Here is a 14997-nt window from a genome sequence, read left to right on the forward strand (position 1 = left end):
AAATATACACGTATAAACCGATAAATATACACCTATAAACAGATAAATATACACCTATAAACAGATAAATATACACCTATAAACAGATAAATATACACCTATAAACAGATAAATATACACGTATAAACAGATAAATATACACGTATAAACAGATAAATATACACGTATAAGCAGATAAATATACACGTATAAACAGATAAATATACACGTATAAACAGATAAATATACACGTATAAACAGATAAATATACACGTATAAACCGATAACTATACACGTATAAACCGATAACTATACACGTATAAACAGATAACTATACACGTATAAACAGATAACTATACACCTATAAACAGATAAATATACACGTATAAACAGATAAATATACACGTATAAACAGATAAATATACACGTATAAACAGATAAATATACACGTATAAACAGATAAATATACACGTATAAACAGATAAATACACGTATAAACAGATAAATATACACGTATAAACAGATAAATATACACGTATTGTTATGAGGATGGTGGAGGATGTACCCAAGTGCAGACAGTAGTCACTGCAACACAGTTTATTGTACACAAAACACTGACTGGGACAAAGACACAAACCAACAAGACATGACAAATAACACTAAAGGCAAACATGAAAAAACAATCACAGGGTTAGGGTGCAAAATCAAAAACAATAAACAAGGCAGAGGAGGTGGGGGAAGCACAAAGTCCTTAGAGGGCAGTCCAGGGTGGATGGGAGGACTGGGGGTCTTGGGTCTCCGGGACGAGGACTGAGGACTGGGACTCCGGGGGAACTTGGCTGGAGACACATGAGGGGATGACTTGGGGGAAACAGTAGGCAGCTTGACAGGGGAGACAGGAGGCAACACAACAGGAGACAAGACAGGGGATACTGCGGGTGATATTGGAGCAGAAGCAAGAATAGAGCCCCCCAACGACGGCTCTGTATCAGCGCTCCCCATCTCGGAATCGGGGAGATCATCGTCCGCAGCAGACTGGGGTACTGCGCTCCCGGCAGCTGACTGGGGTATGGCGCTCACGGCAGCTGACTGGGGTTCGGCGCTCACGGCAGCTGACTGGGGTATGGCGCTCACGGCAGCTGACTGGGGTATGGCGCTCACGGCAGCTGACTGGGGTTCGGAGCTCACGGCAGCTGACTGGGGTGCGGCGCTCACGGCAGCTGACTGGGGTATGGCGCTCACGGCAGCTGACTGGGGTGCGGCGCTCGTAGAATCAGTGGACTCGGTACATGACATGACAGACTTGCCAGGGGCTTCGAGAATCTGGACAAGACGCTTTAGGTATTCCGCCAAAGTGTCAGCTGCGACGAGGACAGGCATCTCTTGATGCGCGGAAACAGCCCGCAAGACAGCTTCAGCAGCTGAATCGGCCGCTGCTCTCTCTGCAGCACTCACGACAGCGGGCTCGGGAACAGCGCTTGTAGAAGCGGGCACGGGAACAGCGCTTGCAGTGGCGGGCTCGGGAACAGCGCTTGCAGTGGCGGGCTCTGGGACCTGCTGAGATGAAGGACGAGAGGCTCCCTTTCTCCTCTTCTTCCTCTTAGGTCGCGGTGTGGTAGTCATAGCCGGACTTGTGACCGGCCGGAGAAGCTCAGCGGGCTCTGTTACCTGAGTGGGGAGGGCAGTCACAGGCACCGCTGACTCAGTCGAGGACGACTCTGATGAAGAATCCCATGAGATCCGTCTCCCTCGTTTGCCACGGAGACTTTCGGGGATGACTGAAGCCTCAGGGATGGAAGTGGAGCCAACCTGATTCCCCTGGGTAACCACTGCCAGGACATGACCCTCCGGGATCACTGGCAGCTTGGGTGAGAGTGACAATAAGGTGGACCCCCGCGACTCCCTCTGCGACAGACAATCCACCATATCGCCAAACGAGGAGCAGACCAGCTTCTCCCGTTCTGCCAGGGGTGGAGGTGTGTTGAGGCCCGCTATGAGGTAGCGGTTGAGGAGACTATCTGGTAGAAACAGCCTCCTCTCGTTCGCGACCCGAGCATACTCTCCCCGGGACCGCTCTCCCTGGGGAAGAATTGGCAGCTTGCCATTCCTTGCACCGTCGGTAGCCCTCCGCCACCATTGTGCAAGGTCGTCTGTGTTGTGCTCAAAGGAGGACATACTGTCTGCTGGGTTCCTTGCTGGTCGGTTCATTCTGTTATGAGGATGGTGGAGGATGAACCCAAATGCAGACAGTAGTCACTGCAACACAGTTTATTGTACACAAAACAGGAAAACAAAACCCACGAGGGGGCAAAACAAGGGCAAGACTGACGAGAGATAAACTAGACTAACACTTGACAAAACACTATAACAAAAACAGGATCACACTTATACTTTGACAAGACTTTCAATAGACGTACTCACAGACAGATCTCACATAGATTGACACGCAATGTTAGACAGTCTTTGACAATATTAGACAAAGTTTGACAATATATGGCAATATTAAACAATGAACTGACAAAGGGACAGAGAAACACACGAGGTTATAAAGGGAACACAACAGGTGGAACAGGTAAATCAATGATGACAAAACTAGGGTAACAAGGGGGGCGGGGTAAGGAAACGAGACAACACAAGCACATGGCCCAAAGACAAGGCCATGTGCTTGTACACAAAACACGGGCCTGTCATGATCCTGCCACAAGACTAGAGAAAAATCAGTACATGAAGGCAGAATCATGACACGTATAAACAAATATTATACACTTATAAACTGATAAATATACAAGTATAAACAGATAAATATACACATATAAACAGATAAATATACACATATAAACAGATAAATATACACGTATAAACAGATAAATATACACGTATAAACAGATAAATATACACGTATAAACAGATAAATATACACCTATAAACAGATAAATATACACATATAAACAGATAAATATACACATATAAACAGATAAATATACACGTATAAACAGATAAATATACACGTATAAACAGATAAATATACACCTATAAACAGATAAATATACACCTATAAACAGATAAATATACACGTATAAACAGATAAATATACACGTATAAACCGATAAATATACACGTATAAACCGATAAATATACACTTATAAACAGATAAATAAACACGTATAAACAGATAAATATACATGTATAAACCGATAAATATACACTTATAAACAGATAAATAAACACGTATAAACAGATAAATATACACATAAAAACAGAGTTACAGTAACAAATTATGTCTGAAGTAAACGTTTGGGGAACTGTTGGGGAAAAACATTAGATGTGTAACATTATATTAAATCCGTGCATTACACTGTCTGAATAATATATGAATTAATAATAAAAAACAATTTTGTTTTATTAAAGAATTAATAAAAATATAGAAAATTTGGTCATTGTGACTCATTTTGTGCGAACAGGTCACATATTACAATTTAAACAACATAGTAAACATTGTCATAAGTCAGATCATAACCAATCTATTGACATAAAGTTACGATTTACGTTTCTGAAACCATACCTGTGGAATGCACAACAGTTCTGTGTTTTGACTGCATATTTAAGACACCTTAAAATGAGAAATAGAAATTTGTAATACCAGTTAAGATATTATATATTCTATCTTCAAACTTCATGAAGTTTGGAAGTCATGTAAGGAACTGTTTAGACTTTGTTTTTATGCGCACACACGCTCCTAAACACATTTACATTTAGCACACAAATGAGTAAAATACACAAGGACTCTAATTTTGAAATGTCTGTGATTTACTATTGCAGACTGCTCATTCAAAAAATAAAAAATAATATTTATATATATATATATATATATATATATAGTCCAAGCAAAATACCAATAATAAACAGGACAATATATAGATATATATTGCCCAAGCAAAATACCAATAATAAACAGGACAAACGCAAAACAAAACAAAAACGTCATGCATAATGCAAGAATTTTTTTTATAAACAAGCCCAAGATATACCAATTTACTCTTATTTTGAAATGTTTATTTTTTACATTTCCACATGTAGCTCATTCTAAAAGGTGAGGAAGATAAAATATGTATACTTACAACCATCTTCAACATATTACTGTATAAACACCATGATGTAAACATTGTCAAAATGCACCAACTGTAGATTTCAGTCAATCCATTGTCATAAATGCACATCAATTTTTAATTGCAAATGCAAGCGTAATGCCCACACTATACCTTCCAGAATTATTAGTTATTTTTTAAGTTCTTGTTATAGTATCACAAATGGCATAGTAACTTGATCTTTATGATCTTGCCACTTTGTTTAAAGTGCACACACATACATATTGTCAGGCTGTCATCATCGCATGACTTTGGCACCATTCTCTAACCACATAAGAATCCCCTTTTCCCTTTATGATAGACGTGCAGTCTTCATTCTGTCATCGTTCATTCAGCTTTCATTTTCCTCCGTCCGATGTCTCTCATCAGAGGTGCTTTCCTGCCTCGTGTCAGAGCTTGTTACAAGGCCTCAGGCATAATTATACTGCTTTACTTGCTTCCTGTCTGAGACTTTACAATTTCATCAACTGTCAGGACAAGAAGAACAGCAAAAGACATGGCTGGAGGCGTAAATCACCGCAAACTTTGCTGACTATAAATATTAGTGTGAAAATGACGACTTTCACACGAAGAACTCAAACACAGCGTACTTCTGAAAAGACATCTTCAAGTCATACTTTAAGAAACTGTAACTTGTCAAGCTTTATATGATACAGAATGTAAAAATACAGTCAAACTCCCATCTGGGAAAAGTAGGCCACATTTCAAGGCTACACTTTAATGTGTAGCAAACAAAGTAAAATCTCCCGACTCTTCTGGCCTGCACCAGTGACTTCTCTAAGTCTCATATGTTTTTGTAGGTATTTTATGGTGAGATGACTTGCCAAAACACTAAGCAAGCATTTTTACGCAGGTGGTTTGAACTCAGAGCCACTGAGGTGTCGAGTTGAGCTCCGGTGAATTACCTCAGTGTGATTTATAAGCCTTGCACATCCACCAGAGAGGCTTTTTTGGGTCTGAGCCCATGCTAAACTGTATGCAAGCTCCAACCTGCTAATACTGATATTAAAATGTTGTTAGCCAAAAGGCATTTTTACAGCCATGAACTAATATAATGGATGAATGTAGAAGAGATCAACCGATATTGTTTTTTATTACCGGAAAAACTTTAGTTTTTAACTTCAGTTTGACATGAGGTTTTAGGTGTTGTTTATTTGGTTAAAATAGTGTACTGGAATAGTTATACATTGCCAGGAAAATAACAAACCAAACTGTAAATAGATTACATTAGAGTTCATTTTGAGTGGCATGTTGTCAGAATTGTTCATATTTTTGTCTGCCTAGATTATGAAATACCTGATGATTTTAGTCAGTAGTGCATTAACAGACTATGTACAGTAGCAGTAAATGACACATACATCTCATCAATGCTCTCACTGTCATCCCGTAAAAATTATTATTTCGATATTTTATATAGTATTTAAATGACTATTAATAATGCAATAAATAGTAAACATTAACATAATAGCTGATATAGAGTCATTTTATTTCACAGTAAAATACATATCACAATATAGTTATTTTTGCTTTAAATAATGTCTTTATGATATATATAATAAAAAAAATTACCATAGAAAAGTCCTAGTTCTTGTCATCAGACTCAATATAAAAAAAAAAAAAAAAAAAAACACTAATACCAGCCTTATTATTAAAAAATAAATAAACCCAGTCTGGGTTTATTAAAAATTAATGACAAACTAATTGCAAGCAATAGGATAAAAACTACCGTAGAACAAATAAATAAGAAACACTCCATAAATGTATAAAAACATTACATATTCTTCACTGTATAAATTAATATATTTTTTCTTATTAAAGTTGCAAAAGTAATTTAGTCAAGAGCAGTGAGATTTTTTTTAATCTCTTTTTGTTGTTTGATTAATATGAATGACAAACAGTATAAATATCAGACTGCTGTCACTTTAAGAGCTGCCTGGATCCAATATACTGTTACACATGTTTTCTTTCTCAGCTGTTTGCATTCACTTAACACTTAAATTATTGTGTTTACAAGGATACTTGAAAGGACGGGCATTTTGACACATGTATTTATTCGTTCAGGGCCTATAAAGCGACAAAGATTACTCAGTTTGATACTCATTCAATACATGTGCACAAGCCTCTCAGAAACAGTCAAGCATCAAGCAAAATTAGTTCTCTTTTGCTGCTGATTGTTTCAATGACATTAAATCACTTCCAATGTTTAAAAAAGTTTTCATGTCGACTTAGCACAGCAACATTACATGAGCATGTAACCGCAATAGAGACGATGGTCCAAAATCTCTACCGGTTGACACATTTCTACTGGTTAATCGTATCTACTGGTATATCGCCCACACTGAGCAGATATTACACAACCGATATCCAAATAAGGAAAAGTCCTTAAATCTGGTAAAAGATATTGGTTGATCTCTAAAACATAGAGAAAAGTGGGATAGCTGTGTGAAAAACAATCAAATTTGGTAATATAAAAAATCTTGATGGTAAAAAAAAACACTTATATTGGTCAAGTTTATTTAGGGTGAATTTAGGTCAATTGTAGCACTTTTTGCCATTGAAATGACTGAGAGGAAATGTCCCAATTACCATGAATTAAGCCTATCTTTCTTTCTCTCTCTTCTGTTTCTCTCAGCCTGTCAGTGTGACCCGCAGGGGTCTCTCAGCACGGTCTGTGACCCGAGCGGTGGCCAGTGCCAGTGTCGCCCCAACGTGGTTGGCAGGAACTGCGACAAATGCGCCCCAGCCACCTTCCTTTTTGGGCCGCAAGGCTGCAGGTGTAAGTACAACTTGTCAATAGCATAGACTGCACCATGTTTTTATTTCACAAGCATAATTGTGGTCTGTGGTTGGTTTAGCATGTGATTGCAGTCCTGAGGGGTCTGTCCACTCCTTCTGCCACGAGGCCACCGGTCAGTGCGAGTGTATTCCCAGAGCGTATGGGCGGCAGTGTGACCGCTGTCTGCCGGGACACTGGGGATTCCCTAACTGTCGGCCCTGCACTTGCAATGGCCACGCTGAGCAGTGCGACCCGCTCACGGGACAGTGTCTGTCCTGCAGGGACCACACCACTGGACACCACTGCGAGAGGTTAGTCACTGTGTTCTTTCTTCAATATTATAGGGTGATGTTACATGAAAGTTTAGCCTTTCATTTATAAAATCTCTTCTGCAGGTGTTTGAATGGCTACTATGGTGACCCCGTCCTGGGCTCTGGAGACCACTGCCGCCCCTGCATGTGTCCGGACGGTCCCGGCAGCGGCAGACAGTTCTCCGGCGCTTGTTATAAGAGCCTCGACTCCAACCAGGTGTTCTGCGTCTGCAACCAGGGATATAAAGGTAACCAGCAACCAATCCTATTTGATTTAGAAGAGCATCTGTCAGGAACACTGTAAATTTCCTGTACCGTGACACACACTAGAACATAAGTCGTATAGTTTACTGTACCACTTAAAAGTTTGGAAATTTTTGTGATTTATGTTTTTGAAAGAAGTCTCTTCTGCTCACCAAGGCTACATTTATTTGATTACTGAAATACAGTAAAAACAGTAATATTGTGAAATATTATTACTATTTTAAAGAACTGTTTCTATTTGAATATATTTGAAATGTTTTTTAAAAAATCTGCTTATTAGAATGATTTCTGAAAGATCATGTGACACTGAAGACTGGAGTAATGATGCTGAAAATTTAGCTTTGATCACAGGAATAAATTATATTTTAAAATATATTCACATAGAAAACAGTTCTGATTTCTAAATTATTGACTAAATGATCTAATACTGTTTTTACAGTATTTTTTATCAAAGAAATGAAGCCTTGGTGAGTATATTCAAATCAACTTTAGTGGACGATAGTGTATCTGGAAGAATATGGTGATATTAAGTCTTGTAATATGCAATATGTAATTTTGCAGCGGTGAGAGCTGTAATTCAACACACCTCTTGTATCGTGTCATGAACAGGTGCCAGGTGTGAAGAATGCGCCCCTGGTTATTACGGAAACCCATACGAGGTGGGCGGAGAATGCCGGCCCTGTCAGTGCAACAACAACATCGACATGACGGACCCGGAGTCCTGTGACGCCCGAACGGGCGTTTGTCTCAAATGCCTGTACCACACCGAAGGCGAGGGATGCAACCGCTGCAAGCTCGGTTATTACGGCAATGCTCTGACCCAGAGCTGCAGAAGTAAGTTCTTAAAGAGGAATGTTTCAATACTGTGTTTACTGTACTGTACTTTTCAAGTCTAGATAAAGTACCAGTTTACCAGTATAGAAAAAACAAACATTTTCTGCATCTAGTAAAACTATGCATTTGACTCCTGGCCGCTGAGTTTCTAATGTTTCGTCCTGGTCTTTCTCAGAGTGTGTGTGTAATCATATGGGCACTGTTGAGGAGATGTGCCCCTCTCCGGGTAACTGCAACTGTGACTTGAACAGCGGTCAGTGTCAGTGTCTTCCCAATGTGGTGGGCCAGCACTGCGACCAGTGCGCACCGGACACCTGGAACATGGCCAGCGGGAAAGGCTGCGAGGCCTGCGACTGCGACCTCAACCATTCCTTCAGCTCGTCCTGCAATGAGGTCAGAACACATTCACACAAATCTGTCATGTTTGGGATTGTTAGAACGTGCGCATGGATTCATCTGTATTTTTTAATTCTCTGTACTGTAGATTATGGGCCAGTGCTCTTGTAAACCTGGGTTTGGCGGCAGAACCTGCCGAGAGTGTAGAGAGCTGTTCTGGGGAAACCCTGAGGTCAAGTGCCACGGTGAGTGCAGAAGAACTGAAAAATACCAATGCAATAAATGACCCAGTCAATTATGATAATAATTTGCAATGCATTTAACTTTAGTAATGTGATGTATTTCTCAAATGAACCAGAATATTCTTTAGGAAATAATTTATAGTGCGTTATTTTGTTCATTTTATTTTTTATATATTAAGTCAAGTTGGTTGTGATATTTGTTGTAATATTAATATTAATATAAAAGGATGCTTAAAACTGATCAAAAGTTAAGATAGTAAAGACATTTTTAATGTTATAAAAGATTCTATTTCTATATCAGCATATAAAATCAGCACAACTATTGATAATAATAAACACTGATAATAGTTTTAACACTGCAGATTTGTGCTGCCATTACCCCAAACCATATAATCTGTAGGCAACCCAGTTTTGTAGGAATGTCTAGCAGAATGGGGAAGTCCTCGGCCCACTCTCTGATTCGCCCCAGATGTGCACGACCATAACAAGCTCGTGGTGGGATCTGTCGAAGCCTCGCAATACCCTCTCTACTCCCACAATGCACCTTTGTATTCGTGGGCTTCCCCTTATGGGGCCATCAGTGTCTGGCGCAGTGCTTCTCCTCAGAAAAGACTCTTTGTCCTTTCTCTGACTGTATTTGCGGTTGTGCAGATCATACCATTGGAAATCTATTTGAATGTGATGAAGAATTTTCCGGTGCTTTTGAGATCTTAAACACAAGGGAAGTGCAGATTCGGATGGTATTCTGAGCATCGACTATCTAACGATCTCCTTTAAGATCATTGTGATGCATTATTTTGTCAGACCTTCACCCTAATCTCAGCCCAATTAACAGCTCATTATCAAGGGTGGACCCACAATCAGCATTACCATCACTTTACAAGTTGGTGAAAGAGATTTCCAGTGAGTAACATTTCAGTCTGTTCACACAAAGTGATAATAACAACTTTTGTGGTACATTATTGAAATGACATGAAGGTAATCAAATGCAGATTTATTTTTTTTTGCAAAAAACTATTCCTTTAATAAGCCATTTGGTCTTAAGCAGAGCAGGTTTTGGACTCTCTTTGAGCCGATGAAGTGGTGTGCGGATAGAGATCTGTTCCAGCCCCACACCCCTCGGCTTGTTTGGAGAGTTCTGATGGAGCAGGAAGCCCCCCGTGCTCCTCTAAGATCCAGTTACCCCTCTATAACCCTCCCGTTGACTCGCCCTCAGTATGCTCTTCCCTCTTCCAGCACAGCACTGAGCATTTGTTCAGCTTGAGCTCTGCTTTATGTGGTTTCCTGTTAAATACTAGTTCGATAAACTTGTGAAATCCCAAGCTTTACATTTTGTCCAACCACAACTGATTTCCTCAGAGATTTTATAGGTTGTAGTTTAACTTTTTGTATAATTAGTACAGCTTTTGTGTGCCTAGAGGCCTCATCTGATCCGAATTCTGATCAATTATTGCGCTACATTTACATTTGTTCATTTAGTAGACAGTTTTATCCAGGGACTTACGATTGAGGAATCTTGAATTTATATCATTTATACCTTGAACATAAATGTTTAAAGCCCAAAAGTTCATTAAAAGTTCATGCTCTATTAACCAAACAGTAAAACAAATTTGGTAAAATGTTCCTTAAACTCTAAAAGCCCTTGTGAAAGGAATGATAGCCAGACATAGTTGTGTTCAAAAGGTGACATTTCCTTCCATGCATTTTTACAATAACCTTATCTGCATGGTGATGAAAAACAGATGGAAGGGATTGATATATTCAGGGGTGCACATACGTTTTTCGGTCTGTTTCTCAAGAGAACGCCTAGATATTTGGTTTGGCGCTGACACTGCACATAGTGTGACCTGTTAAATAAACAACTGTAAAAAATAAAATAATTAATAATAGTACAAATACTGTAATTGTGCTTTATTTAATTAGGTTATTAAAACAATCGAAATAATAAATAAAGTGTAATAATATATTATTTTAAAATAAAAAAATGAGTATTCAATAAAAATATAATTATTTTATAGTACACAAAAAAAAATACAATGCTACTATTTACATTTTTAACATTTTCATATCTAAAAACTTTTTTTATTTTGACGAGTTGCCAGCATGTTAAGAATATGCGCTGCTGGTTTTAGCACTGCCGATTGAAGCGCATCAGTGAACGAAATTTCAGTTTCATGCTTTGCGCCAAAACCGGGAGCACAAAGCTTAGATTTACGCTTTCTGTTTGAATGGAAATCTTATACAGTATTACAGTTAGTCAATCAAAAACAGTGCTTGTGCATTAACAGCCGTCAACCATGTCGGTGCACAAATCAGTGGTTTATACTGCACATTTTTTATTTCGGTTCTGCATGCACACCTGTGCACTTATGTGCACCCCTACAAATATTCCCGTATCAGGCAGCCATGTAAAACATATGTGAGCCTGGAGTACAAAACCAGTCTTAAGTAGCTGGGGTATATTTGTAGCAATAGCCAAAAATACATTGTATGGATCAAACTGATAAATTTTTCTGTTATGCTATGAATCATTAGGAAATTAAGTAAAGATTATGTTTGATGAAGATATTTTGTTAATTTCCTACTACATATATATAAAAACTTCATTTTTGATTAGTAATATGCATTGCTAAAGACTTCATTTGGACAACTTTAAAGGCGATTTTCTCAATATTTAGATTTTATTGCACCATCAGATTCCTGATTTTCAAATAGTTGTATGAAAAGCTTCTGGCAGTTACATTCAAAGTTACTGCAGATCTTTAGTTGGTTTGAGACTAAATTTATTGATAGAAATTGGATGTTGGGCATGCCACGGCAGCTGCCCTCATGGCTGGTTACTGTTTACACAGATCTAGCGAATATATCACCAACCCAAGAGTTGGTGCATTTTTTAAGACATCATTTCCAAGAGCTTGTCAACACCGTCATGAATGTTTAACAGCAGTAAAATGGACTTTGTTATTACAGAAGTACCTCTCGAGTGGTTTAGTCTGGGAGACTGTGGATCTCCTTCTCAGCTGGCGTGTGATATGTTTTACATCCCCATTCCTTAGCCATTTACGTCTATGTAAACGATTGCTGAGTACACAAACGCACTGCATTGCATTCAGTCTTGTTTATTTTATGCCTGCTTTTCAAAGGTTCATGTAATTCTCAAGCCGGCTTTTAAACAATAAAATGCAGATGTGTTCCTTGGGCAGTAAAAGCCTATCCTAGAATTTTTGTGTCAATTGCTACTAAATAGTTCCCATCACCAACACAAAAGCTCCTGTGCCTGTTACCGTCTCCAGGGGTCACATTCATGGCATTGTCCCAACAAGAAACATTCCCGTGCTGCCTGAGGCCCCCTGGATAATAGCAGGGATTAACCTCCGAGATAATTCCCTATCTCTAGTCCCTTGTATGCATTAATGGCCTTAGGTGAAGGAGTCTTTTCCTGTGGAATGTGTGTTTAATCACGTCACACTGGAATGCCTTTAAAGTAAACGAACCGTCCCAGACAGGGTCCCCATTCATGTATTGTATGTGTCGCATGTATTGTCCTGAATTCTCCTCGATGGTCAAAAAAGTGAGGTCTCTGGTTACCTATTTACCTGTAAAGACATGCATTCTGTTAAATCGTGCCCTCTAATGCCAAAATTAAACTACAAAGTCGGCATAGAAGCGCTTTTGATCTGGCATTTATGTGTCTTTGCACAGACTCCATAATGCTGCTCAGAGGTGGCATGAATGCATTTACACTGCAATTTCAACTGTTACTTTGATACGAGGGGGTATTGTGGGTCAGTGCAGGGCTAAAATCTGCCTTTTATACAGAATTATGTCTTTACAGAGACATTTAAGCAGGCACAGAGCAGCCTTAACATGCACGCTGTGTAAAAATGCCTTAAGATAATTTGTTTTGACCAAATCTTTAAGCATCCTTCATGGAGAAGACTCCATGATGTGAGTTTTTTTTCTGATTTTGTATTTACGAATTGAATGGATGCCACCACAAAGTCGTAATTATGAATGGAAAACCTTGCGGATGCAAAGCTCGTTTTGAGGCCAGAGTTCATTTAAACGCACCTGACATGATAATTTCCAACTCATAAATGTTAACTTTTCATTAAGGCTTGAACGCACCATCAGAATGATTTGTGCCATGATTCGTGCTCATATTTCACTGAAAAGTAGTGCTAAAAGTTAGTTCAATCGAATTAAATTGAACTATTTCACACAATATACAGTATTTGTGAGTTCTATGCAATTTTAATGCTTATTAGAGTAATACATTGTTAGCGTAGCAGTATGCTAATGCCAAACGATTGAAATCCGTTGCATGTTGCATGAGGAGCACTACTGTTGTATTTATCAGAATTGCTGCCTGTGTAGAGCATTAAAATCAGTCACTTGAGCTACACATTTAAATAGGAGAGAGGTATCTGTGTTGCAGTAGACAGCTGGCTTGTTATCTAGGCTTTGAAATAGAGCTAAACAGGTATGTTAAAAATTGAATATGAGAAACAGATTGTTTGACTGGTGAAAATGGTCTTGATGAAGGTTAACAAGGCCATCAAAACTAGAATTTTCTGAGGATGAGTTTGTTTGTTTAAGGGCCTCATGGTAAGTCATTCCTAACTTGGTGTTTGCTGAGTGTCTCGTCTGTCATTGTGGGGCAGTTATTGCCTTTTGTTCACCAAACACTCGCAGTGCAATGCAGCACTAAAGTGTGTAAACAATCTTTTCCTTCATCCTTCCACTCCCTCCACATCTCCCTGACTCCATCGCTCACTCTTTCAACTCCAGCCTGATAAGGTCACAGTAACTCAGAGTTTGCACTTGTTGACAGAAAATGCCACAGTCAATGAACAGTTGTTTTAAAAATCTTGGTTCATTACTCTTAGCCTTCCAAATGTTATTTTCTGTAGAAAGTGGCAATGCAATCTACCCAACGAAGTATAGGAAATATAATTACTGAATCACCATTTTGCCAATGCTTTTATGCAAACGACAGAACATAATTATTTAATTCTAATTTAAACATAGTAATTTCAAGTATTTTTGTTTTTTTTACTTCTATTATGAATGCCAAAGTTCTACAAATTTATAAATTAATTGTCAATGATTTGTTGTTGTTATTATTATTATTAATTTTTATTAATTAAAAAAAAATACTTTTTACCCAATAATTTTGTGTATTTTATGCTTTTTTAAATCTTTGTTAACTCAACAACATGCTTAACTTTAAACCAGTGTTATTTTATTGTTATTTCTCTCTCTCTCTCTCTTTCTCTCTTAATTTATATATATATATATATATATTACATATTTTATTAATATTTTTGATAAGACTTTCTTTAATTTTCTGTCAGGTCAATTAATTCAGTTTAATTTTAGTCATTTGGTTATGTGATTTTGTATTTTTTTTTATTTTCTTATTTTCATATATATATTACCATTTAGGTTTCATTTATTTTTACGTTTTAACTTCAGTGCTATTTTATTTTTCATTTATTTCCGGTCAGTAATTTGAATGTTTCAAGCTTTTTATATATATATATCTTATGTGTGACCCTGGACTACAAAACTAGTCATAAGGGTCAGTTTTTCGAAAATTGAGACTTATACATCATCTGAAAGCTGAATATTATCATTAACTAAAACTATTAAAAATATTTCTGTTAATGGAAATGAAGCTGAAATAAAATATACATGTGACCCTGGAGCATAAAACCAGTCTTAAGTTACTGGGCAATAGCCAAAAATACTGTACAGTTTATGGGTCAATATGATAGATTTTTCTTTTATGTCAAAAATCATTATGACATTAAGTAAAGATCATGTTCCATGAAGATATTTTGTAAATTTCCTACTGTAAATATATTAAAACTTTTTTTTTATTAGTGCACCCTCAGATTCCTGATTTTCAAATAGTTGTATTTCGGCCAAATATTGTCCGATCTTAACAAACCCATAAACCCAAATCCAATACATCAATGGAAAGCTTATTTATTCAGCTTTCAGATGATGTATAAGTCTCAATTTCGAAAAACTGACCCTTAAGACACATATATATTTTATTTCAGCCTCATTTCCATTAACAGAAATATTTGTAATAGTTTTAG

General features: G+C 37.9%; 1 protein-coding gene across 1 annotated transcript in view; it reads left to right on the forward strand.

Moving 5' to 3' along the window:
* The window catches only part of lamb1a (laminin, beta 1a), a 39587-nt gene that overhangs the window by 18212 nt on the left and 6378 nt on the right, over positions 1 to 14997 (forward strand). Inside the window, exons 18-23 of the mRNA XM_059536089.1 lie at positions 6757 to 6900; positions 6980 to 7211; positions 7296 to 7459; positions 8085 to 8309; positions 8485 to 8702; positions 8794 to 8890. Coding sequence (XP_059392072.1) covers positions 6757 to 6900; positions 6980 to 7211; positions 7296 to 7459; positions 8085 to 8309; positions 8485 to 8702; positions 8794 to 8890 — 1080 coding nt within the window. The remainder of the gene's footprint in view (positions 1 to 6756; positions 6901 to 6979; positions 7212 to 7295; positions 7460 to 8084; positions 8310 to 8484; positions 8703 to 8793; positions 8891 to 14997) is intronic.

The sequence above is a fragment of the Carassius carassius genome, chromosome 43, assembly GCF_963082965.1.
Source record: "Carassius carassius chromosome 43, fCarCar2.1, whole genome shotgun sequence".
Taxonomy (NCBI): Eukaryota; Metazoa; Chordata; class Actinopteri; order Cypriniformes; family Cyprinidae; genus Carassius; species Carassius carassius.